Source organism: Antennarius striatus, chromosome 15 (genome assembly GCF_040054535.1).
Source record: "Antennarius striatus isolate MH-2024 chromosome 15, ASM4005453v1, whole genome shotgun sequence".
Taxonomy (NCBI): Eukaryota; Metazoa; Chordata; class Actinopteri; order Lophiiformes; family Antennariidae; genus Antennarius; species Antennarius striatus.
In genome coordinates, this window is record NC_090790.1 from 2,118,758 (window position 1) to 2,145,807 (window position 27,050).

The 27,050-nt window shown below is 43.4% G+C and overlaps 2 protein-coding genes across 2 annotated transcripts; both read left to right on the forward strand.

The window, feature by feature from the left end:
- Positions 1-1,198: 1,198 nt before the first annotated feature.
- On the forward strand, positions 1,199-11,252 carry purg (purine-rich element binding protein G). The gene has a single exon (XM_068335213.1). The coding sequence runs from the start codon at positions 1,904-1,906 to the stop codon at positions 2,957-2,959; it is 1,056 nt and encodes a 351-aa protein (XP_068191314.1). The 5' UTR covers positions 1,199-1,903; the 3' UTR covers positions 2,960-11,252.
- Positions 11,253-14,310: 3,058 nt separating this feature from the next.
- Positions 14,311-26,891, forward strand: slc38a9 (solute carrier family 38 member 9). The gene is made up of 16 exons (XM_068334544.1): positions 14,311-14,511; positions 15,367-15,434; positions 16,809-16,937; positions 17,615-17,744; positions 17,993-18,111; positions 18,222-18,285; positions 18,707-18,800; positions 19,946-20,116; positions 20,271-20,330; positions 20,498-20,707; positions 22,274-22,381; positions 22,691-22,797; positions 22,962-23,075; positions 23,249-23,397; positions 24,393-24,482; positions 25,988-26,891. Exons 3-16 carry the CDS (start codon positions 16,840-16,842, stop codon positions 26,151-26,153), a joined length of 1,680 nt encoding a protein of 559 aa, XP_068190645.1. The 5' UTR covers positions 14,311-14,511; positions 15,367-15,434; positions 16,809-16,839; the 3' UTR covers positions 26,154-26,891.
- Positions 26,892-27,050: the final 159 nt, after the last annotated feature.

Sequence of the window (27,050 nt, forward strand, 5' to 3'; positions counted from 1 at the left end):
ATGTTAGAGCGGTGCAGGACACGTATGAGGACTGTAAGACAGTGGTGAGGTGTGTGTAGGTGTGACAGAGGAGTTCAAGGTGGAGGTGGAACTGCATCAGGGATCAGCTCTGAGCGCTGAGACCAGCGATGTTGTTTGGTCTAGAGACAGTGTCAGTGAGGAAAAGACAGGACACAGAGCTGGAGGTAGCAGAGATGAAGATGCTGAGGTTCTCTCTGGGAGTGACCAGGAAGGATAGGATCAGGAATGAGTACATCAGAGGGACAGCACATGTTAGAGGTTCTGGAGATAAAGTCAGAGAGGCCAGACTGAGATGGTTTGGACATGTCCAGAGGAGAGATAGTGAATATATTGGTAGAAGGATGCTGAGTTTTGAACTGCCAGGCAGGAGGCCTAGAGGAAGACCAAAGAGGAGGTTTATGGATGTAGTGAAAGAGGACATGAAGGTAGTTGGTGTGAGAGAAGAGGATGCAGAAGACAGGGTTAGATGGAGATGGATGGATGATTGGCTGTGGTGACCCCTGAAGGGGAAAGCCGGAAGGAAAAGAAGAAGTGAGAGCATTGAAAGAGATATAGTCGCCTGGTCTGAACTTTCAATTTGCTTCTTTTGTAAACAGTGTCTATCCGAAGAGTTTCTTACCGACTTTATAGGTCCATCCATCCATCCATCCATCCATCCATCCTTCCTTCCGTCCATCCATCCATTTTCTTCAAGACCAGACGAACGTAATCGTCTTGTCTTCAGCCACTTACCCACCTTGGGTCATAAGTTAAGCTCGAGCCAACCTCAGCTGGCTTCAGACAAGAGGTGGGGTACACTCTGGATGGGTCGCCAGCTCATTGTGGGGCCACACAGACAGTCTCTCTCTTTCTTTCTCTCTCTCTCTCTCTCTCTCTCTCTCTCTCTCTCTCTCACACACACACACACACACACGGTCCAAGAACATCACGTCCACCTCTCCACACAGGAGCACATCGTGACTATTTTTCTGGAACAACGGTGAACGTACGATCTGGACTGGACAGATGTGTTCTGACATCAGGAGACTCTGTTCTGGGGATCAAGGACACGTATGGAGGGGGACATCAGCGACAGCCCCAATGGGGAGAACGCATCCAACAATCTGTATTCATACATGATGTCATTGGTCACTGCGTCACACATCACATACACACACATCGGAGGGTTTGTCCCTGTTGTTTGACACACATATTTTATTAACCCCTGAAGGGCAAAGCCGAAAGGAAAAGAAGATTAGATGAATATTCATAAATGAATGACATTTTTATACTCGAAATACATTATAATATGTCGTAGCACCTCACTGTTCAGGATCATAACAGTAACACTTCAGTGGTGTTATAATTGAGATCTCAGTTCAGACTTCCTGTTAGAATTTGGATCCTTTTGATCATTGATCTCATACGCTCGGTCATATTTTTGACCTGCACTAGAGCAGTAGCTGTTTTATCTGCCTCTGTGAGTGTATGGGGGGGGGATGCTGGCTCCATCCTGCTCTGTACAGCTGCACACAGGCTGCTGCAGCTCAGTGTCTCTTTAACTGAGGTATTCTCAGGACGGGGAGGGGGGGTGGATGGGTTCATCGGGTTCATGTAGTATTGGACGCCTCCTCCCATTTCAGGTTGGCTGCCTTTCTAACTCACTCAGCAAAAGGTGTAGCTGTGAGGTGATGGAGACGGCTTGAGGGTGGTGCTGGGGAGTGGATGAATGAATGAAGCTCCACATTAGCTGCCATTTTCGGGTCATCCCAGGCTTCTTCTTCTAACTTGTTTGTGGCTGCAGCTGATTGCATGAATCAGGCTGCCTGATCCCTGTGTGTGAGGCGCCCACTGGGATGGAGACGCGCTTTGTGCCGGGCTGTCTGGTAGTGGAATATCAACCATGATGGCTGATGGATGCTGCAGAGGGATGGAAAGAAACAGGGGTAAGATTGCATCAGATTCTTTGCAGAGATCCACTTATCCCCAGCAGTACGTGCAGTCCGGCTCCCAGCAGCAGCAGCAGCAGCAGCCGGGCGCAGACATCCAGGAGCTCGCCTCCAAACGCGTCGACATCCAGAAGAAGCGCTTCTACCTGGACGTGAAGCAGAGCGTCCGCGGACGCTTCCTGAAGATCGCCGAGGTGTGGATCGGAAGAGGCCGTCACGACAACATCAGGAAGAGCAAACTGACGCTGTCCATGTCGATGGCCCCCGCTCTGCGCTACAGCTTGGGGGACTTCATCGATTATTACGCCCGGATCGGACTCCGGGGAGGGCTGTCGGCGCCGCCGCCGCCGCTCGACGAGCGCTCCGGGGACGGCCAGGGCCGGGCGCAAGACTCCCGCAGGCGGACGCAGGAGCAGCAGCAGCCGGCCCCGGTGTCTCCCACCGGCTCAGCGGCGTCCGATGATCATGCACACCGCGTCCTGAAGAGCGAATTCATCGAGAGGGACAACAGGAAGTACTTTCTGGACCTGAAGGAGAACCAGAGAGGTCGGTTCCTCCGCATCCGGCAGACCGTCAGCAAAGGGCACGGCACCATGGGGTACTACGGCCAGGGCATCGAGCAGACCATCGTTCTGCCCGCACAGGGGCTGATCGAGTTCAGGGACGCCCTGTCACAGCTGATCGAAGACTATGGAGACGAGGACGGCGATGAGAGAGGAAGAACCGGGTCCAGGAACCACGAGGACAGCCCTGAACTCCCGGAGGCCGCGTCCTTTAGGGTGGACAACAAGAGATTCTACTTCGACGTGGGATCCAATCGCTATGGAGTCTTTTTAAAGATCAGCGAGGTGCGACAGCCCTATAGAAACACCATCACGGTTCCATTGAAGGCTTGGGCTCGATTCGGAGAGAATTTCATCAGGTACGATGAGGAGATGCGGAGGATCTTCTCCTGCCACCAAGAGAAGCGGACAGACGCCCGGCGGGACAGTGAGGAGCAGGAGGACTGACCTTGGCGTAGGATGTCGACTTGCATGTTTTCTGTTAATGAAAAAGAAAAAAATGTCCAGACGTGAGAGTTGCCATGAAATGTCGTAGGCCTTCTGTGTGTCCCCAAAATACTGCACTGATGCGTTTGGATGGGGAACATGCCAAGATCAGGTCCGTGTAGCCTCCACCTGATCCAATGGTCCATGTTCAATTCAGGGCCGAGCCTAGACTCTGTAGGTCCTGTGGGTCTTGAACAGACCCCCTCCCCCCACCACCACCAACATTTAAAATTACACTGTAAATTGATAACTGAAAGACATATTAGTGGGATTAGTCATATGTAATCTGGTGCAGAATACAGTGCGCCCTCGTTCTTTATGGTGAATGTGTTCCAGGAACCACACGCGATTAATGAATTCGACGAACTATTTATCTTATTATTTACGGTAATTTCAACATTTATAAACCCTCCCCATACTGATATCAAACCACCTTCTATCGGTATTACCTTTTCCTACACTCTGATAGACTGTTTAAAGGACTTTCTCACGGAAGTCAGAGACTCACGGAACGGAGAGCACTTCCGGATGCCGTCGTGAGCGTTGATGTGTGAATATGTGAGGGCGCACTGTAGATGCAACGTCATTCAATTTTATATTCTTATATTCTGCGCTGATTACAGACTACAGGAGTTTTGGATCTTCTTAATCCTGACAAACCCTGTGCAGAAACCTGCTGATCGAGTTTATATGAAGCTTTCATGGACCCAATCATTAACCTCTGATGTGCTCCGACTCGTCGGGACGACTGATTTTTAGGAGTTTATAGTAGTTTTCTGAGCAGCCAAAAAGAGACACATCTCAGAACAGCTGACAGTGTTGCCAAGGAAACGTAAACCTCGTCGCTCATTAGCTAGCACAGTACTGCTAACAGAAAATTAATATTACCTTTAGTTCTCTGAAGAATAGACAACCAGCTCAGTGGTAGAGGCGTGCTTCCCATTTATCCTGCCCCAGGTTCAATCCCCCAAAACTGCAGCCCTAGCGGGCACAAGCCCAGGTCGGCCCTAAGTCCGGGTAAATGCAGAGGGTTGCGGAAGGAAAGTCAACTAACTAATGACCAGCGTCTCTTTAGTTAGTTTTCATTGTACATCTTTACATGTGTTGCCCACATTAGTCTCCATTGTGTTCCATCGACTTCTCAATGCCACCAGGAGAGCATGAGGTGGAGCAGTAATACTGATACAGTAATCTTAATATCTGTGGCATGTGCTGCATTGTAATATTTTAATAAATTAGTGCGTGTATGTTTGAGGTAAGGTGGCGCAGGGGTGTCAGGAAGGTCCTGGGTTCAGAACCACCTGAAGACCTCTCTGTGGAATGTCCTGTGTGGGTTCCTTATAGGTTCTGTGGTTTCCTCCCATCAGAAACATGCAGCAATTGGGAAGTGATGACTCTAAATTGACCGCAGGTGAGAACGTGAGTGTGATTGGTTGTTCATCTTCGATGATGTGAACCCCACCCCCACCTAAACTCAGCCTATCCCAGCTGAGTTAGCGTATTAAAACTCCTGTAGTCTGAGAGTAAATGTCAACCGAAAAGGATCAGTAAAAAAGACCCAACCACCAAACAATCACCCAGGTGTTTTATCTCATTACCAAAGCTTCATTTTTTTGATCAATGTCAAATGAGGTTTTGAAAAAAGAAAAATATAAACTATTTGTGTGCTGGTTTGGGATGTGGCCAGCTTGTGACGGCTGCCCTAGTAGAGGCATACTGAGAGACCCTGCTCAAGTAGGATGTGTTTTCATGACAACACACACACTGGTTGGTTTAGCAACAGGCTTCCTCATTCGTGTTAGTGACACATCACCAGACCAGGTAGACTCTGTCTCTGAAACGTACACCGGTCCTGATGGAGGGAAGGTCAAAGTACCAACCTGTGGTCCACAACAGGATGTGTCTTGTAGCGGACTGGTTTTTGATGAGCCTTCAGGTGTCCTTGGTATAATTTCCATCATTATAGCACATCAACTCATCACCTGTTGTTATTCCATCTTAGTGCTTCTTTAAATGTGAAACCAAGAAACACTTTCCTCACGGTTACTGAGTTCACAGGGACAGAGTTCACTTAGCAGATACCGACTAGTGCAATGCATCCGCTCCATAGCTGTATCCAGCTCAAACAGAAGTGTGTTAGAGTCACATTCCAGTATATACTAATATCGGATTAATTTTCCAAACTAAGAGGAATAATCTTATGCTTCTGGAACAGATGATAGTTTGCATACATGGTTAAAAATATGTCTCAATGTCCAAAAGGCTGCTTATTGGAAGTCACTGTTCTTGAGGATAAATGTTTTGCTGTAGTAACAATAGTTATACATGTTAGTTAAAGGGAAAGCACTTACCATGTGCTAAACTCAACCTGGCTCTCAGGTTGAGTTTAGATGAACCCCAGGAGTGGAGGTGCTCTAATGGACAGACATGATGGTGCAGCATGGCTCCCAGTTTCAACGTGTTCTCCGTCTGGTTGATTATTTTTTGGCAAAGCCGAACCCTAACGCCAGTCTTCAGACCCCAGACTGTGAACCGCTGATGACGATGGTTCTTTTATTATTTATATTTGGAATCACAATCTTCATGTTGGCTCCAGATCTGCTGTCCAACATGAGTATAATTTCATTTTGAAACATGTGGTGCTACAGAAATGTGTGGACAGTCTCTGTTTATGATACTGAGTTCATGGACAGCTCCAAGCTCCAGGTGTTTGGACAGGTGGACGTGTGTCCCTGACATCAGGAGCGACTGCAGTGGAACCTGGTCATCTACTGAATATGAGAAAAGAAAAACTATCTCTATGGACGACGATCTGGACCCCCAGAGTCAGGAGTTGTTGCTGTACTTTCTTTTTTGACCTACCAAGGAGAGTGATTTGTAGCTTCCGCTGTTGCTGCGAAGCCAACCTCCAACTGTCACCCAACTGAGAATATTCCTGTCCACAGGATGGAGATCACCTTTCACCTCCCTACTGGAGAGCAGCCAACACGCACCCCCATTTTGGGTTTAGTGTCTTTGTCTCCACCATGTCTGTAACGTAGTCGTGATGATCCTCTGAAGCTTGAAACCGTTCGCTGTTAGCTCAGAGTTTATGGCTAGGAAGTTAAAATTATTTAACTGATAGCAGATGGTTTACCTGGTTTAGGTCACTTAAATTAAGTTTTCACCAGATAAAAGATTTTAGTAATGAAACAAAAGAAGTTACCAGAGAAACAAGTTCAGTTCACCTCACCTTAGCGACATCTCAGCGCCATAGACGTCCTGAATCTGCTTAAAGGGAGATTCTGTTTGTGTTTTTTTTGTTCAGGGATTTTAGTGATTTTAAAGTCCAGAGGGGATTATTTCTGTGGGGACGAGACCTCTGTGGAGAATCTCGTTGCAATCTTGTTGCAACAACATAACATGACATTAGTTCTTTATAGAACGCTGCTTTATGTCGCCAGGAGCTGATTATTCTGCCTTTCTAATGAGGGCTGCCATGTGACCGCGTCCTTTGTAAGCCAGCCTTGAGCTGCAGCATCTTTTTAAAGACGAATCTATAAAGCTAAATGTGTCCGTAAAAAGGCCTGCGTGTTTCCATTACACCTAAAGGTTGTTGTCAGACATCCACCGGAGGTCTATGACATGTTCGCTGAATCTGTTCCCCCCTGCCTCACAATATGAAGATGTTAGAGGGTTCAGTTTCTGTTGCTATTGGTGATGGTTGGTTACATCATTCAAGCCATACTGCTACTAATACGCTATGTCAATGTGTGGTATAGAAAGGGCTAAACATTCTGCTCGAAAAGGCCTTAAACTGTCTTTGTACTCAATCACTTCTGCTTTAGCACATCTGCTTTTACCTACAACCTGTAGAATAGGAAGTTGTCTTAGTCTTAATCTCCCGGTGAGTTATTCTGAGCTGAGAATCCCTAAAGTTCTAGGTGCTTTTTCTATTATGGGGTATACATCGAACATTAAGCTGTGTGTGACATGCATGAAAGAAAACTAAAGACAAAGAGCCCGAATCAGACGTCTGATTCAGGGTCTCCTCTACGATCAGACAAGGACATAACAAATACCAAGGGCTCAAAAGCTGATGTCAGTCCATTAAATACCACACACTCTTCAAAAACCATCAAACAAACCATTTAAATAGTTTATCAGAAACTCAGCTGTAAGCCACTGTAAGTAGGCAGGTGAGTCAGCCATAGGCTGGTCTTCAAAACAAAGTAGAGTGGAGTTTCACTCCTACCGTTTCCTCTTCTATTGGCTCCATATTTTACTGGATGACACTGAAATGCAGTCCAGAGGACCCACCTGAGCTTTTCATTTTATTTCTAATATGCATCTAGTAAATAAAATGAAATCAACTATATTAACTAGTTATTATTGTTGTGGAGACAGAGTTGCTGATGAGCGTGAACAGAAGCAGCGTGTGATTCTGGCTCTTTGTCTTAGTGGCACTGCTTTCTGCTGACATCCCATAATTTATGACCAAGTTTGAATAGAATTCCTGCTGTTGGTGGTGGAGATAAAAGATGTTGATATAGATTGCTGTTAAAGGATCTTGTTGTGATGCCTTCAGGTGCATGAAAAGCACAGGACTAGGTTGGTGTGTGTGTTCCATAGAGTGTGGTACGGTTTGATTCGTTGAATCTTTATTTTCATACAAATGGATAAAATTATATAAATCATTTAGGAAGTGTAATTGAAAGCACAATTTATTTAAAAAAAACATCAAATTAGAAAATCATCTATTTTTTTCATGGATTTAATGGAATTAGGCAAAATGTAATCAAAGATAAAACATTATGTCAGTTAAGACTATAATGAGTATTTTAAGCATTTAGAAAGAAATGAACTCCTTAAGACGTATAAAGTTATTGTCCCTTGAATCCCAAATATGAGCCCAAACAGCACTTTAAATAAAGCTGCACTTTGCCTATGTCGCGTTTGAATCGGTTGACGTAGTGGGACCATTTCTATCCATGCCTTTAGTGAAAAGTGACAATCATGGATCCGTGCTTAGAGGCTGATGAGCTCCAGTTCTGAGCTGTGATGACACCCATCTCACTAAATGTTGTAAATGAGCACCTCTTTATAGATGTACTGTATGTTATTAACAGGTTGGAGGTAACAGCGTCACATGTAGTGTTCTAAATCTTTTTCTTCGTGCTACAGCTTTGTTCTCCAGCTATATGACATCTGCGACTTTTAGACTCCTTAGATACTAAAAGGACATTCTTAATGGTACAGTGTATTTTGTCCTATTGGATTGCATTCAGATGCATTTGAATAAATGACTTGGTTTTGTCTTGACTTGCCATCGCTTCCATGAAAACAAACTGTGACATATTCATATTCTCCTCCTGGGGAAGGAAACAGTCTATTAAATTAATTAATGAAATTAATGAAATGAAATTAATGAATTATTAGAACTATCAGCTGTTTTGGTTTGGTGCTCATTTCACAACATTTCATGTGACCAGGATGGACATGAAGTATGAGGCTCCTCATGGAGGAACGCCTGTCTTCTGTACAATCACCACAATGGACTGGATGATTTGAGGTGTCCCTTTTGTTGGGAAATAATGTTCACAGAGCTAAACAGATTCATATGAATTTTAAATTGAGAATATCTAAAAGAATAATACATCTAAAATTTAAAATGATTTACAGATAAATAGTTCTATAATATATAGTACAAGTGCTTTGTCTGTGTTTCAAAAAATGTTAGTGTGTTATTTGCATAATAAAAAGTGGGTATTTAATGTATTTATATTTGTTATGCTTTTTGTTCCCCTTTTTATCCCATGACCAACAAATCATCTATCCGTCATATGGAGTTGATTTATGGTCAAACCAAGATGATAATCAGGAAGCAAATGTGAACGCTAACTTGTGTGCTAACGGAAACGGATCCAGGAAATTCAGGAAAGTATCACTTGTATATGACATAATGAGCTCTTTCACCTAAAGACTAACCATTGCACATCCCAGCTATACATCCTGCAGCCTGCATGCATCAAAAATAGAAATATGGGATCAGTAAAGAGTTGTTTGTAATGAAGGGAACAGACTCAACCTGAACCACTTGACAAATAGATCTAAGAATCAAGTGTATTTTTTAAAATTGCTCGATGGACAGCTGGTCTATCCTGTCCGTTACAGCTAACATTATATAGATAGATATTTATATCCATAGTATAATGTGAATACACTGTGCTTACCCTCAGTTTATTTCTCTGCTTTATCCCATTTCTATACAATCAACTCTGAATAATTTTTGTATCCTGAGGAACATCCTTAGTAAATTATCAGAAAATGATTAAATGATGATTAAATGAAGAGTCTGTTTAGTTGTGTGACGTAGTGTTATGAATGTAATCTATAATCTCTACAGTAATGGAAAGAGTGAGATCCAACCCCCCCTCAGCCTTTGTTAATGTAACATGGCTTTAGAAATGTCCCTGACCGAGAAGAGTAGTTGTGGACAACTTGACTTAGCTCACATTAATTTCAAATGATAACAGATTTCACACAATCTGATTTAATCCCAGAGTATAGCTGAGAACACTGCAGCCTGCCAGTTTGATTTATTTACACACACCTTCCATTCTGGAGGTGACTTCCTGTCGTTAAGGCAGAGACATGAAATTGAAGATGAGGTTAAAAGGCTTCAGGTTGTATTTTTGTTTCCATGTTCAAAAATGGGACATGGGCTTCTCTTTGGTCAGCGTGTTTTTAATTTAAAGAGTCGCATTAATGTGGAAATGAGTCATCTGTGAACCACAGCTGCTCTTCTCCAACGCTGGAGTGTTCAGGGTTGTTGAGGGGTTGATACCATGTGGACAATCATCAGAGCGTACAGGAGGAGGCCTACAGGAAGCTGGACTGTTTCCAACCCTCGAGCCTTAAAGCACTTCACCAAGACTATCTCTACTTGTTTGTGTGCTTGTTTGAGAAACTTAGATGTGTCAGAAACAGCAAAACCAACAGGAAGTTGGAAGGATTATACATAACCACAATCAAAAAAATGTTCATTTTACGACAGTGAGTATTTGAGGAGAAGCGATGCCCCCCCTTCACACTTGTGTTCTATCTGTAGTTGTGTAGGTACAGTGAAGTGATACTGAAGACTTTCCCCTTCTGTTTTCTGTTCATCAGAATTATTTCAGTGGAAACTGTGGAGATGTAGATGTTTGGTGATCATTTAAGCATTACTGAACAAGGTAAAGGAAATGTTAACAGTTGTATATTTAGGTAGACGTAACGTAAAACAATGTTGTGTCCTATAGTCCTGTAGCAACACTTAAAAAACAAGGACATTTTGTACTCGAGCACTTTCTTTCTGTGTGCTGTATTAGTCTTCTACATGTAAGTACTGTATGAATATTATATACTTGCCTTGTAACATTTGAAAATGATGTTACATTAAACAGTTTTCTTCCTTAAAGTGTATGCATGCCAATGGTTGGGTCCTAGTATAATAAGGAAAACTGTATAAAAATGGTGCTATATATAAATATATAAAGGTGCTTTTATGGACCCCAGCTGAATGCATGCACAGAGGAGCTCTGAGAAGAAATAAAAAGAGTCAAATTGATGTCCTTCTACTGTTCTCAAATAGAGCTGCTTCCCAAAGATGCCAGAAGTTTGGAAATTCCAACTTTCTATTTGTTAACATGCAATAGCCCTTCAATTTGTGACATCAGCTCTGGTGTATAATATATGATTGCCGACACGTCAACATTCTGTGAATAGTCAACTACAATGAATTTACTTACATTTACTCTTAGTTTGGTTATTGGGAAGGAGCATTACTATTCAAGCAAAAACAATTTCAGTGTTGTCCATGTACTTCCATGATTTTTCTGAAATACATGACTGGAGCATAAACACATGGTTATAGTTAGATTAATGGAATTATTGTCAGTGTTGGTAAAAATCCTACATGATGATGGAGTTTAGCTGTCAACATCATATTACCAGCCTCCACAGACAAACTGGAAACAAATAGATCATTGTCATGACAATAAACCAACAAACACCTATTGTGATTTCTAAGGAAGAAAAAAAATATTTACAGTTATTTAACACTTATGGTAAAAAAGATCTCTAGACAATCTAACAACACCATTTTGTAATTTTTCAGATGTAAATGTGTTTAAATCTGTTTTCATGTTGCAGAGTGACAGGAGAGCCATCAGTATTGTCTTTAGAAATTTATTTGAATGTGGAAAGCCGAGAAAGAAAAAGAAAAATGTGTTTGTTTCTTGTTTGTATTGATCATTGTTATTTTTATGTTGTCAATTAAATGATGGTTTGATCACTAGTTTTACCTCCCAGTATTTGTTCTATTAGTGGTGATTCCATGACTGACTAATGATTAGTGCATTTACCAGGACGATCTAAGAATTGCAAGATTCTGGACTGTGTAATGAGAAGTGTGTGTGTGTGTGTGTGTGTGTGTGTGTGTGTGTGTGTGTGTGTGTGTGTGTGTGTGTCGTGACACACACACACACACACACACACACACACACACACACACAAGAGGAAGAGGATGTGTTTCACTTTATTTATGAAGTTTTTGTCTATTTTTGTGTTGTATATCAAATCGAAGCACATCATTCAGTGGTAATCACGTCTTTTCTGTTGGCTCACTTTAAAGGAACAGTTGAGTATTGTATAAGTTGTAGCCTGCTAAGTCAATCAGTCAACCAACCAACCAATCAATCAATCAATCAATCAATCTGTATTTTTAAGGCGTTTGATCACATCAGAAGACATTTCAAAGCGGTTTAACAGAGAACCCAACAGAACCCTTCAGAACAAGCATAAGCGATAGCGACGAGGAAAACCTCCCTCATTGAGGAAGAAACTCCGGCCAGGACCCAGACTCTGGAGGGCGGTCATCTGCCTTGACTGATTGTAGTAGCACAGCCTACACAAGGCTAATTTCCCAGCATAAGTTACCATTGTAACTGTGCATGAAAATGATGTTGGTTTACAAGAGTATTTATAATTCTGACAAGAAAAAGTATCAAAAAATGTATTTTAAACAATATTAGCCAGGACCCCTTCCTTGAGTCGTCACCTTATCGTGGTGGAGGGGTTTGTGTGTCCCAATGATCCTAGGAGCTAAGTTGTGTGGGGCTTTCTGCCCCTGGTAGGGTCACCCATGACAAACAGGTCCTAGGTGAGGGACCAGACAAAGGACTGCTCAAAGACCCTGAATGATGATTACAAACAATGGAACACGTTTTCCCTTGCCCGGATGCGGGTCACCGGGGCCCCCCTCTGGAGCCAGGCCTGGAGGTGGGGCTCGAAGGCGAGTGCCTGGTAGCCGGGCCTGCACCCATGGGGCCCGGTCGGGCACAGCCCGAAAGGACAACGTGGGTCCCTCTTCCCATGGGCTTACCACCTGTGGGAGGAGCCATAGGGGTCGGGTGCATTGTGAGCTGGGCGGTGGCCGAAGGCAGGGACCTTGGCGATCCGATCCCCGGCTACAGAAGCTGGCTCTTGGGACGTGGAATGTCACCTCTCTGGCAGGGAAGGAGCCTGAGCTGGTGTGTGAGGTGGAGAAGTTCCGACTAGATATAGTCGGGCTCACCTCCACACACAGCTTAGGCTCTGGTACCGGTCCTCTCCAGAGGGGTTGGACTCTCTTCCACTCTGGAGTTGCCCATGGTGAGAGACGCCGAGCAGGTGTGGGTATACTTATAGCCCCCCGGCTTGGCGCCTGTACATTGGGGTTCACCCCGGTGGACGAGAGGGTAGCCTCCCTCCGCCTTCGGGTGGGGGGACAGGTCCTGACTGTTGTTTGTGCTTATGCACCAAACAGCAGTTCAGAGTACCCACCCTTTTTGGAGTCCTTGGAGGGGGTGATGGAGAGCGCTCCCACTGGGGACTCCATCGTTCTGCTGGGGGACTTCAATGCTCCCGTGGGCAATGACAGTGAGACCTGGAAGGGTGTGATTGGGAGGAACGGCCCCCCCGATCAGAACCCGAGTGGTGTTCAGTTATTGGACTTCTGTGCTCGTCACAGACTGTCCATAACGAACACCATGTTCAGACATAAGGGTGTCCATACGTGCACTTGGCACCAGGACACCCTAGGCAGCAGTTCGATGATCGACTTTGTGGTCGTGTCATCGGACTTGAGGCCGCATGTCTTGGACACTCGGGTGAAGAGAGGGGCGGAGCTGTCAACTGGTCACCACCTGGTGGTGTGTTGGCTCCGATGGTGGGGGAAGATGCCGGTCCGACCTGGCAGACCCAAACATATTGTGAGGGTCTGCTGGGAACGGAATCCCCTGTCAGAAGGAGTTTCAACTCCCACCTCTGGCAGAACTTCACCCACGTTCCTGGGGAGGTGGGGGACATTGGGTCTGAGTGGACCATTGTCGAGGCGGCCGACCGCAGCTGTGGCCGTAAGGTGGCCGGTGCCTGTCGTGGCGTCAACCCCAGAACCCACTGGTGGACATTGAGGTTGAGGGTGTCCGGTTTGGTGGCCTCAGTATTGCATCTCTGCTTTTTGCAGATGACGTGGTGCTGTTGGCTTCATCAAGCCGTGATCTCCAACTCTCACTGGAGTGGTTCGCAGCTGAGTGTGAAGCGGTTGGGATGAGAATCAGCACCTCCAAATCTGAGACCATGGTCCTCAGTCGGAAAAGGGTGGAGTGCCCTCTCCAGGTTGGGGATGAGATCCTGCCCCAAGTGGAGGAGTTCCGAGAGGAGTTATCTCGGGGTCTTGTTCACGAGTGAGGGTATGATGGAACGGGAGATCGACAGGCGGATCGGTGCAGCAACTGCAGTGATGCGGACTCTGTATCGGTCCATCGTGGTGAAGAAGGAGCTGAGCCGGAAGGCAAAGCTCTCGATTTACCGGTCGATCTACGTTCCTGCCCACACCTATGGTCACGAGCTGTGGGTCATGACCGAAAGAACGAGATCCCGGATACAAGCGGCCGAAATGAGTTTCCTCTGAAATGGGTTTCCTCCGAAATGGGTTTCCTTCCTATATTTTTATTTCTTTCCTGAAGTATAGAGCACCACCCATCTGTCTGGCTGAGATCTCCATGTGTCCGCTGTGAATAACAGCTTGTAGGCTCATGGATGTCAGCTAACACTATGAAAAGTAAACACCATTGCATTACCATAATTTTATAAATTTCGAACTTTATCATAAATGTGTCTTATAATGCCACTGTGCCACTAGATGGAGCCCCTGGGGTGTTCCTTTAGGGTGCCATTACGCTCCAGACCAGCAGGGGGCGACAACGCACCAGGACGCTGTGGGAGTTTTACAGAGGAGGAAAAACAAAGAGAGGAAGACAGCGGAGGAGCAGCAGGCAGTCCGGTTAGCGTGAGCTTCGTCCGGCGGACTACCGGGTGTCTGAGCGGGGGGAGCGGCGGTCGGCGGCTCCAGCGGCGGGTGTTTCGGCTCTGACCGTGGGAGGGGGGGGTGCTGACGTCACCGCCCGTCCACCTGCTCGACCCGCAGAGCTGAGACCAGCTGGAGGGACCAGGTAGGAGCCCTAGCCCCGCCCTTCATCACCATCATCACCTGTGATTAAAGCGGGTCAGATGAACTCAGGTAACCCGGTGTGCGTGAGGCGCGTTTTGCGGTAACGAGGCGCGTGCAGCGGGTTCACGCTGATTGGGTGGATTTCCTGAACCCTCACGTGAGATTGTCTTTAAGCTGCGGCGTCAGCAGCTGTCATGAGGACCAATCAATGGGCCGATGTGGTGAAGACGGCTGCTGATTGGCTGCCCTCTTCCTGCTGTCAGCTGATCTCATGTAACCTAAAGAACACAAGTAGTAAATGTAGAGACATTAAAATAAAGATGTTGAAACGACAGCACACATTTATAGTTTGATCGCTTTTTTGCTTTTATCAAAACACATTGATTTAATAAGTATGTTTTCATTCTGAGAGACACCACAGCTGCATTTGTTTTTAGCAAATCTATATTAGTGGATGTAAAATCTTTCCTCATAAAATTAGAAACTTGGTCATAATATATTTTTGTATTTTTTGATCACTTAGAAAACCAAAAATCACATTTCCAAATCGAGTTCAAAGCTGTTGACAATTTTTCCCCAAATTTAAGCTGCAGATCATTTTCCCAGAGTTTATTGGTGTAGTCATGTGGTCCCTGATCCGCAGCGGGTCAAAGGTCATGAAAAGAAGTTATGAGGTCGGAGCTGATCAGAATGTAGTTTGTTAACATGGTGGAATATTGAACAAGGAGCTGTTGTCTCTTATAGATACACACTTTATCTACCCAGAAGGGAATTCCATTAAGGCAGAGGAAATTTATTTGTGGTTTTATTCTTATTTGATATAGTTTTAATTCAGCTCTACCTCTTCGGACCACAGAACGCTGATAAAGAGTTCCACGCTGGACAAGACCGGCTTGAACCCCGACCTTCAGGGAGACACTACAGGTAAACGACTCACGGTCCTTTTGTTTTGCAGAGACCAGGAATGAGCATTATGAAATAAGAAAAGACCAGAAAATGTCATTAACCTTTAAACATGGACCAAAATGCAGACAGTTGTCTGTCACACGGATGTTGTATGTCACACTGACGTGGCGTTCCTGCTGCGGGTACAACTGCTAACACACAGAAGTCTGTCGGAAGGGATTTATTCTTGTTCAATTGAAAGAACCACCGTCTCTGCTTTAGCCAGGAGCTGCTGGTCCAGGATGTGGTCTGCTGTTGGGGGAACCCAAGCGAGGCAAAATAAGTAAAATAATGGGGTTAGGGTTGCCTTTGCAGCTGGATAGGAACCCCGTATGAGTCTTTGGAGAGATGAACATTAAATATCTTGGCCTCTTCTTCTGGAAAGAGTCATTTTTATTGTTTCAGATCAACTCTATTTGTAGACAGTGTCTCTGAATTCAGGTCTGTAGAGTTCCAGAGCCTCAGAAACGGCTCTAGAACCCCAACCAGACTACTGGAGTCATGAAAGAGATACAAACCGATGGTCCTCATACATACATTAACATTTACTTTCTTTGCTGGTGCATTGAAAATGGGGACTGATGCCCAACGTGTAAGAAATGTGGAGATAAAGTTTCAGTGAAGGAGGAAATGTATCCATCTGTAGTTCACCGGCATCTAACACCCATTTTACGCTCATATTGTGCCCAATTTATGATATTTACCAGAATCATGCAGTCCTCTGTGATTGAGCAGGATTGCTGCCTATCAGGTCTGGGTGTGTTTAATCCAGTTATTGCACTTCAGGATGTGAATATAAACTTCACAGACAGATTGCTGCTGAAGGTATTTGCAAACTGCAGCACAATCATCAAGAAGTATCAGCAGACGTGCGTATTTTTGTTAGCCGACAACTGACAACAAGGATGGTGCAAGAACCACAGTTAGGATTTCAATTGAATGTCTCAATCACATTGATCTGTTCCAAACACAACTCAGTCAGGCTGTCCAAACGTTGGTTTGTCTCCTTTCAGTTAAACTCCATTTAGGCGTCCATACCAGAGCAAAAATCTTTGTTTTTGTGCATTGATGTAATCATATGGTCATTCTTACCTTCTTTAAGCCCCTTTTGTTGAGAGCAGGAGGTTGGTTGGTAAATTCCATTAAAAAAACCAAAACAACTAAAAGGCACACTGTCGGTTTTTGAGGAAATTAAAGGCTTTTAGTGCAGAATATACTGTAATAGAAGCTGAAGTGTGTTTTAGGTCCAGGGGTTGGAATCTGATTCAGGTGGACAGGTGTGTTTTTGTCTGTCTGACACGTTTCTACATGATTATGTTCATGGTTTTGAACACATGACACACTTCCTGTCAGGTGGTGGGGGCCGAGAGGCTTCAGAGGGACGATGGAGGACGACAGTAAGCCTCTTCTGAGCTCCGAGCAGCCTGGAGAAAGTTACTCACATCAGGGCTCCACAGACTCGCTGGACTGCAAGGCTAAAAGGTTGGTGTCCCTCAAACACAGAAACCCCCCCCAAAGAAGAAAATACCCATTTTTAATTTGACTTTTTAAATTGTTCAGCCGTCATCTGAAACAGGATACTGTCGTTCTCAGCAAACAGTATTCAAACAGGAGCGGGAAGGGAACAATGTTAGTGGTAATAAATCAACATTTGTGATAAACTGTATGACATCAGGCTTGTTTGTGACGTCTCTTCTATAAGTTCGGTTTCCTGGAGTCGGTTGAAGGAGTCGATACTAACATGTTGATGAGAAGGAGTGTGTGGGGGGGTTCTCTCCAGCTTTAACACTTTATGTGAGTTTTAATTGGGTTTGGTATTTCACAGGGACCAGCCAGCTGCCAGCTTGTAAAGCACCTCCTTCTGTGTTCCTGTTGGTGTTTGTATTCCTTCAGTCCAGTCATGGATGGAGTTCAAATTAAATAACCCCCTTATATACATGTGTGCTCCAAATTATCTAGTTTTTGATTCCGTTTGTGTCAATAAAATGGAACAAATAATGACGAAAGGCTTAAAATAGTTAGCAACATGACCAAAGTCTTTTACTATCTGCTGAACAGTTTAAATGAGATTATATAAATAAAACCTCTGGACCTGGAATTAGATTATATTGTGCATTTTTGTGTGATAAATGCAGCTTGGTGTGTGTCTGCTGTTCCAGGCCTTTCCACGTTGAACCCAGGAACATCGTCGCTGACGACCAGCTGGAGAGGGTGTCCAGCGAGGCCTCCATCCTCAACAGTCGAGTCCATTACTACGGCAGACTGACTGGGTCATCAGACAGGCTGCTGGTGGGTCCAGTCACACGCCTCACCCCGTGTCACTACAGATGTTTGGTTTGCTATGAGTGGAGCTAAAGTCTTACAGGTGGGCCAGCTGAGCAGCAGATGAATGGGATGTTTATTTATGCTTGTGTTCCTGGACAGGAATCAACAAAACTGCTTATAAAGAAGCAGAAGCGCCATCAGAACAGCATCTTTTAAATGTACATGACATTTCACTCATATCTCTCTACCTGTGTCTCCCCCCCCCCCTCCAGAGTCCTCCCAACCATGTTATTCCCGGACCAGAGGAGATCTACATCTACAGTCCTCTTGGTACAGCGTTCAAGGTGACAGGAAGTGAGCGTCCCTCCAAAAACCCCAGCATCATCACCATGTGAGTCAACAGCCAGTCAACAGCCAGTCAACAGCCAGTCAACAGCCAGACAGGCTGTTCTGAAGGTTCTCTTCATGTTTCTCTGCTCTTCATGACTTTGTCTTCCTCAGTTTTGCAATATGGAACACGATGATGGGCACATCGGTCCTCAGCATCCCCTGGGGAATAAAACAGGTGATTATTCCGTGTGTGTGTGTGTGTCTGTGTGTGTGTGTGTGTGTGTGTGTGTGTGTGTCTGTGTGTGTCTGTGTGTGTCTGTGTGTGTGTGTGTGTGTGTGTGTGTGTGTGTGTGTGTGTGTGTGTGTGTGTGTGTTTGTTCTTGTGGTGGTCTGAGGGGCTGTTGGTGCAGATTATCTTCCACGTGTCTGTCAGTCTGCCCCAGGGCAGATGTAGTTTACCCTCACCGTGTATGAATGAGGAGTGAATGAATGAATGAATAATGGATCCACTGTAAAAAGTGTCTTGTGCCTAGAAAAGCACGATAATGTATAAATCCTCCCTCTCCCTCCATCTGTTGTTACTGAAATAGATGACATGAGTATGTATAAAGTGTATAATTACAGGTCCAGTAAAAACCTAAACTGTTCCTTTCTAGGCTGGTTTCACCATGGGGGTCATCATCCTGGTCTTCACAGGCCTGCTGATGCTCTACTGCTGTTACATCGTCCTCAAATCACCCAAAGGAATCCGTAAGTCCAGCAATGAGGTGCTTTGGAATATTTTTATTCCCATTATTAGTTCAGTTACCACAAATTATAATTCAAAGGCTGCAACTGTCGTTGTTCTAATCTGACACAACTCAAACAGGTGGAGGCACCGGAGGGTTTCTTTTAAAATCGTTCAGCTGACAGGTTCTGGTGAAAAGTGGTGAGCACTCCGTTACCACTGAGCTATACGCACAAGAAGGTGACAGAGAACATTAAACAGTTCTGTGTACGAGTGATCACAAGTCAAAAACTCACAATACAAAAAAAGTGAAGAGTGAAAAAAGTCCAAAGGTAAAGGGAGGAGGGGGTGAGGTTGGACTTACTGGCCTTAAACCTCTGATTAGAGGACTTTTGGGCCCTCTGGTGACCACGCTGTGGCCCCCCCCTACTGCCTTTGCAGGATAGTGACGGTTTTCACACAGACCATCATTGACGACGTGAGAAATGTTCTCCTCCCTTGTGCAAAGCCTTTTCCTTCTGCTTCCAAACGACCCTTATCGCACAGACTCGCCTTCATGGAGGGGATTACAATCAGATTTCCACAGATTATTTTCTCTACAATCTCAAACAAACTATAATCCATGATGATAATAGTTTGATCAAGTGGTGTCAGCCTGAGGAGTGAATTCACTACCTCGTGTAGAGATATAACAGTGTGTAAAATGGATTTAAAATAAATGACTGACGACGTTGCCGTAGTGATCAGTTTACTTCAGTCAGAAAAACAAGAAAACAGAAGGATACAATCACTGGTGCGACGTTGGATTATAGAGACCATTATTAAACCCACAGTGGGGAAATTTGTGAGGATGCTGCCAATAAAGTTGCAGATTGGATTCATGTTTATTATTATATTTAGGAAAAAACATGTTTTATGCTGTTCAAGCGTTTTATTTCGTTGTTATTTATCCACCACACCTTAAAGGCCAGTCTGGGGGGGGTATTGTCTGACCAGTCCGTGGTTTAACATGTTCTAAATCTGCTCTAAATCTGGTCCAGGGGGGTGTAAGGCAGGGGGGCTCTGAATCTGATAATTAATAGATTCAATCTTCTACTTTAATGTCACTGAATGTTTATTTTAGATCATTTGTCAGATTTTTTTAAGCCGTCGCGTCTGCTCTGTCCAGCCTACATCGACACGTCCGACTGGGAGTTTCCTGACGTTTGTAGGTACTACTTTGGGAAGTTTGGCCAGTGGTCCAGCCTGGTCTTCTCAATGGTGTCCCTCATTGGAGCAATGGTGGTTTACTGGGTTCTCATGTCCAACTTCCTCTACAATACAGGACAGTTTATCTACAGTAAGTCACACTGATCATGTGTGGTTGATTATTTTAGAACTAGTATTATATCACTCAATCCTTTAATACCAAGACACATGCATGATAAATGGTGAAGACCTCTAAAACACGTAGAGGAGCCTCTGCTTTGGGCTGATCTTTTGCTCTTCTACAGACTATGGTCATAATGTGACCGTGTCAGATAAAGAGTGGGGCACCAACGGCTCTGATAAAGGTAAGATACTCACATTGATTTCACAGATCGAGGATTTCTTCTGAAGTTTTTCCAAAAAAATTGCTCCTGTTCCTTTTCCATTTTTTTTCTTCTTCTGGCTGTTAACCATCAAGGGATTCAGTTGTCTATCAGATAATTGCTGTTCTTCCTGTTGATTGGTTCCCCAGTCCTCTGTCCGTACCCACCTACCACCCCAGGAGGGAACGGCAGCACCAGTGTGTTTTTTCTCCACGGCGGTGGAAATGACACCTCTGATGACGTCCCTTTTCAGCATTGGTGGAGCAAAACCAACACGGTCCCTTTTTACCTGATTATCCTCCTGCTGCCGCTGCTCTGCCTCCGCTCAGCATCCTTCTTTGCAAGGTTCACCTTTTTGGGTAATGGAGTTGATGAGTAGCGCTACGTGCACACTGTCTTTTTGAAAGAATCCAAGAAAAAATATTGTTGTGATTTGAAGTTCCTGTTCTTAGAATTAATGACTGGACATAATAAGTGAAATTTAAAAAATTTCATTAGGGAGTGTTTTGCTTTGAGTCTCAATAGGAACATACTTCCAATAACAGCATTTACATTTGGTTGCAGGTAAAAATATGAAAGACAGTATGATTTCACCACTTTATGCCCGTTACAGAGGTTGAGCTCTGGTTAACGATGAATGGAGTAAATTTTTACTGCTGCTGCTGTGTTTTTAAAAAAATGTACAATATTTTATGCACTATAAGGCGCACCTAAAAGCCTATAATTTTCTCATAAACCCACAGTGCACCTTATAATATGAAGCGCCTATTATATGGATTAATATTAATATTAATGTTGGTTAAAAACAAAATCGCTGAAGAAAAGCTGTCAGTTTGGCCAGCAGTAATGCCGCACTACACCACCAGGGGGCGACCTCAGAAGGCACTCTGGCGGACTGACTACGGTAGTCAAGGGGCGTCGCCGAAGTCAGTTCTAGGACTAAAACAGCGTCGCATTTACCAGTAAATTATCAGCCTGACATTAAAACCTGGTTAAAAAATTGTTTAGGCAGCAAATAGCTGCACCTCACCCCCGACTAGACTACCGATCGATCGGAACCATATTTAATAAACGAAGAGGAACGTCGGAGCTTTAATATCTGCTTCGTACTTCAGGAAGTAATCTGCCCTGTTTGAACTGAGTCCACTCGTAATGAATTTAACCAGTTTTTAATGTCGGGTTTTTTAATATGGCGTATTTTTAATGATACGCCACTTTGTCTGGCTCGTAGAACTGATTTTGACATCACAGAGCTGAGAATCAGCTCTACTCTTCTCCGGTCCACTGCTTACGCCTGAAGAATTCTGTTGGCTTTCTGTAAACAGGCTTGAACTTCTTTAGACCAGCTCTATTTGGAAAGATCCAAGGATTTGGCGCTATAGAAATAAAATCTAATTTGACTATGTTTTTAGACAATTTTGTACGACAGTATTTTGTAGTACTTTTATCAGTAAATCTCAGCGTGTTGACTTCTTTCTAAGATGGCAAAGTGATCAAGTGATCAGGTTTTGATGAGACTCAGAATGACCTGAGTCTCATCAAAATAACAATAGGGGGCCGTTCACGCTTGATTAAAGGTACTCCCAGTCATGAATGCTCCATCTAGTGGACGCAACAACAGCCGCTACAGTTTTTTAAATTTATTTTAATTCTCTATAATGTGCGCCTTACAATCCGCTGCACCTTATATATGAAATAAATTATAAAATAAACAATTCATTAACGGTGGGCCTTATAATCTGGTGCGCCTTATAGGGCAGAAAATACTGTAATAATATTCAATAATCTCCCTGAGGCAGCCCTGCCTTTAGTCCTGGTGAACTCATACTGCTGCTGTTCCAGAATGACGTCTAATCTGAGTCTTTGTTGTCTGTTATTCCGGTTTTACTGACTGCATTCATCCATCTCTTGTCCATGTTGTCAAGGCACCATATCCGTGCTCTACCTGCTCACACTGGTCACCGTCAAAGCGGTCCGCCACGGCTTCCACCTGGAGTTCCACTGGTGGGACTCGACCAAGTTCTACGTTCCAGGTAAAGCTCAACATCGTCAGTTCATTCGATCACTTTGTAAGGCCTCATGTACGTAATACCTGTGATGATGGTGCAGAAGACAACAGACTTGTCACAGTGTTGCTCTGGTGTCGTCTAAGGACCAAAATAGTAACGTTCACGTGCAATTTATCTCCTAAACTGAAACTCCAGACTGAAAGTCCAAGACCAAATCCATGTGTATCAATCGAAAAGAGCATTTTGATGTGTAAAATACTGAAAACTGCCGTTGCTAATGGAGCAGTGGAACAGGGGCTTTAAGATCACGTCTCTTTTCTTCTGTTCTTTCAGAGTTCAGGATTTTCTTCCCTCAGCTGACCGGGATCCTCACTCTGGCTTTCTTTATTCATAACTGCATCATCACCTTAATGAAGAGCAACAAACACCAAGAGAACAATGTGAGCCATGCTCAGCTGTGCTGCCGGATAGTTACACACACGCACGCACGCACGCACGCACGCACGCACGCACGCACGCACGCACGCACGCACGCACGCACACACACACACACACACACACACACACACACACACACACACACGGATGTGTTTTCTTGTTTCAGGTGCGGGACCTGTCTGTTGCTTATCTTCTGGTGGGCCTGACCTACCTCTACGTGGGAGTGATGGTCTTTGCTTCCTTTCCCTCACCACCTCTCCCCAAAGACTGTATTCAACCAGTGAGAATAACACTTCATCTGAATTAATACATCACTTCGTTACATGTGCATTGAATTTTACCTTGATTCACAAAATAGAGGTTGTGTTTCGTGTTCATGTGAAAGATGAACACGAAAGATGGTGTGTCTAACTTTATAGAGAAAACGCCTTTTTGCTGATTTCTCCTCTGCAGAACTTTTTGGATAATTTCTCCAGCAGTGATGCGATGGTGTTTGTGGCTCGGACCTTTCTGCTGTTCCAGATGATCACAGTCTACCCCCTGTTGGGCTACTTGGTGCGCGTCCAGATAATGGGCCAGCTATTTGGCAGTCCGTACCCCAGGTAACATTAGGGCAGTGCCTGACGCACATTTTTAGACAGGGATTCACCATCAGACAGCGTGTGTCCCTGGGACGCAAGCTTTAAATACTTACAATAAAATCCAATTTTTCCATTTCTCCACTTTTAAACCCGGAAATGGCCGTCATTCGGGCGCACCAAACAGGAGCTGCCTGCGACTCAACCCTCCTCCACATGAGTGCAGACCCCTTGTGTGTGTGTTAGTGTCTTCAGGGCATTTACACACTAATATACGTATAATGCATGTTAATAACACTAGAGTGTGATACTAATTTCCCTTCGGGATTAATTGAGTATGTAAAATAAAAAAAAAAGATCTGGACTGTCTGGTCACGAGACTCACCTGCGTGATTCTGTTTTATTTAACTGGACCAAATGGCGACACGACGTCTGCTGGTTTTACACGCTGCAGTGAGAGAGGAGTTAGTCAGACCCTGTTACGTCCTGTTGGGTTTCTCTGTCTGTTAAAGCGCTTTGAAATGTCTGCTGATGTGATTGAGCGATATATAAATAAAGGTTGATTGATTGATTGATTGATTGATTATCACCATGCGTCTGAAAAAGATGCAAAAGTTGGACAAAAAGCAAGTGACAATGAGCGGTTCTATCCTGCTGATGGCTTCGACAATCTACCCCCCATTATCTGTATGCCTACAGACCCTGCGTGTGTGTGTGTGTGTGTGTGTGTGTGTGTATGTGTGTACGAGCCTGTACGAGATATATACATGTGTGAATATTTTGAGTGGAAAAAAGTAATTTCCTTACGGGGATCATTAAAAGATTAATATTATTAATATGTAAATATATACAGTAGATCAATAAAAATAAAATCGGCACAATAGTGACCAGATTTTATTTGCTGGAGTAGAGAAAGACATTAAGATTAGTGTACTGTAATCATAATCCTGCCTTTTGTTGGGGTTCAGAGTCTTTGTGCCACAAATCTGTAAAAAGTTTTTTACATGTTTTTCTTTCAGTTTCTTCCACGTCCTGGCACAGAACATCTTGATTGTTGGAGCTGGTGTCCTAATGGCCAAATTCTATCCCAACATTGGGTCCATCATACGGTACGTACTTGTATTCATTGTGTGTAATTGTTGTTCTTGGGTTTTTGTTCTGGTGCAGCTTCAGCTTCATAGTTTTGAGCATCGTTTCCATGATGTGATCCTAACGTGATGCTTAGTTACTGATACTTAGTTACTGATACTTAGTTACTGATACTTAGTTACTGATACTTAGTTACTGATACTTAGTTACTGATACTTAGTTACTGATACTTAGTTACTGATACTTAGTTACTGATACTTAGTTACTGATACTTAGCAAGGTTATAATCGTTAACGAAAACTAACGAAATAACGAAAACTAAATGTGTAAAAATATTTTCGTTAACTGAAATAAAAATAAAAACGAGGCTTTGCAAAAAAACGACAACTAACTGAAACTGTATTGTGTGTTTACAAAACTAACTAAAACAAACTGAAATGATTGAGAAAATTTGCTTAGTTTTCGTCTTTGTCAGTGAATCAATCCGTCGGGGGGCATGGCGGCGAAAGTAGGGAGAAAGCGCCAGAGTCCTATTTGGGAATAGTTTGAATATGACTGTGTCTCAGACAAGAGTAAGTGCCTTGTAGTGGAACATGATAAAATATGTGGAACCTTTCTGAGGGGGAAAAATTCCACGAATCTTAAAGTCCATTTGAAAAGCGCACACAAGGAGGCTAACCTAGCTTACCTTGAGCAAGTAAGGGAGAACCCCCAGCCTCCTTCCCCTGAAACAGAAGCTAACCCCAGGCCAGGCAGCACGATGCAGCCCGACACAACTACAGTACTGTTAGGAGTCAGATAGCCTAACTTAATGAGGTACTGGGTTTTGTTTTTCATGTTTTTGTTTTAGAAAGATACTACTTGCATCTCACTTAAGAAACAGAACACATATTGCACTTAACCTTTTTAATCTCTGACAAATATCCCTTACTACCAAAAAAGACTAAAACTAAGACTAAAACAAATAAAAACTAAACTAAAACTAAGCATTTTCAAAAAATAAAAACTAAACTAAACTAGCAAACTAGCATTAAAAACTAATTAAAACTAAACTGAAATTGAAAACAAAGAGTTACAACTAAATAAAAATAAAAACTAATGAAAAATCCCAAACTATTATAACCTTGATACTTAGTTACTGATACTTAGTTACTGATACTTAGTTTTGTGCTGAATATAGCGTTTGTTCATTTTCTCAATATTTAGTCTCTGAAACGTTGGAAGTCTGTAGTGCTTGTTTCATTTGATCGTAATTTAATGAAACCATTTATTTTTTTTAGATTACTCTTCTACTTATTTTCCATATGCGTGTCAATAATTTATTGTTCTATTTGTATTTCACAAATAGCACAATTTGTGTTTGTTAATGATGGCTTTTTAACATCTCATGTTATTTTTCATTCACGAGGCGATTAGGAATTAAATTCCATAGAGGGATCTGTTCATTTGGTTTTGTTTTTTTCTAGTCCTCCTTTTATTCCTGAGTTGTTATGTGCTAATATTAACTCACTGTCTCCCCCTGCAGGTTTTCTGGAGCGACGTGCGGTTTGGCATTAGTGTTCATCTTTCCTGCTTTAATCCACATGATCTCCCTGAAGAGGCAGGGGAACCTCAGGTGGCCGTCGGCCCTCTTCCACAGTTTCCTGATCCTGCTGGGCCTGACTAACCTGGTGGCTCAGTTCCTCATGTAGAGGATGCCAGCAGCAGAAGCCATCAATCTGAACAGATTAGATTACATGTGCTAGACTCACTGAGTTAGGGGTCATTTATGTCTCAGGTGGACAACAATCAAATGTTTATAACATATTTTCAAGAATTCCAACAACTTGGAAATCTCTATTTTGGATAAACCCGATCTAAACAGATCCCAGATCAGATCCCAACACTTTAAACTTTGATTTTGTCTTTGATAACGTTAGCATGACGCGAGAGTCGCAGCCTGTAGTTGATAATGTTAATGACTGGATCAAGCAATGTATGGTGGGAGGTATAGGTGGCTGCTCCCAGAGTCAAACCCCCCCCATTAGTGACTAGTTTATGGACATGATGGCTGAAGAGCCAGACCACACATAAAAACCATCATGTTTCCCTCAAGTGTGCAAAATTTGAGTGAATTTTTTGCTAAAGTTACTTTGACAAAAGTCCTTCTAGCTGGATTTTACCAGGCAGGGTTGTGTCTTCTTAACACCAAGGAATCTTTATATTCTAAATTATACTATAGCTATCATAATAGTGTATTAAATGGAACTGTTTGTGTAACGAACAGTTGTGTTGTGTGGAAATATGGAACATTTTGTCAAGTTTTATTGATTTTTATCAATGTTTGCTTACATGATGCTTATTTAGTGCCTAATACTTTGTATTTTACTAATGATAGGATGGGAAAAGGGAATAAATGTATGAAAATAAATCTTCTTGATCTGTAAGAACAGCTGTTATTTGTTTTTTAACAAGTTTTTATACTGCTTGTTATTTTTATCAGTAACATTCTTAGCTGAACATATCAGTGGCTGAGTCCTAGACAAAGTGGTTAATTCACAGATTGAAATACATTTCAGCTGTAACATTAGAAACACAAAACACAGGGA

Bases quoted from the DNA above. Each gene is read 5' to 3' on its own strand.
- purg (XM_068335213.1), top strand. From the start codon at position 1,904: ATGATGGCTGATGGATGCTGCAGAGGGATGGAAAGAAACAGGGGTAAG.
- slc38a9 (XM_068334544.1), top strand. From the start codon at position 16,840: ATGGAGGACGACAGTAAGCCTCTTCTGAGCTCCGAGCAGCCTGGAGAA. The intron at 22,798-22,961 runs GTGAGCCATGCT...TTCTTGTTTCAG, and splicing joins ACAAACACCAAGAGAACAAT to GTGCGGGACCTGTCTGTTGC. The intron at 23,398-24,392 runs GTAACATTAGGG...TTTTTCTTTCAG, and splicing joins TTTGGCAGTCCGTACCCCAG to TTTCTTCCACGTCCTGGCAC.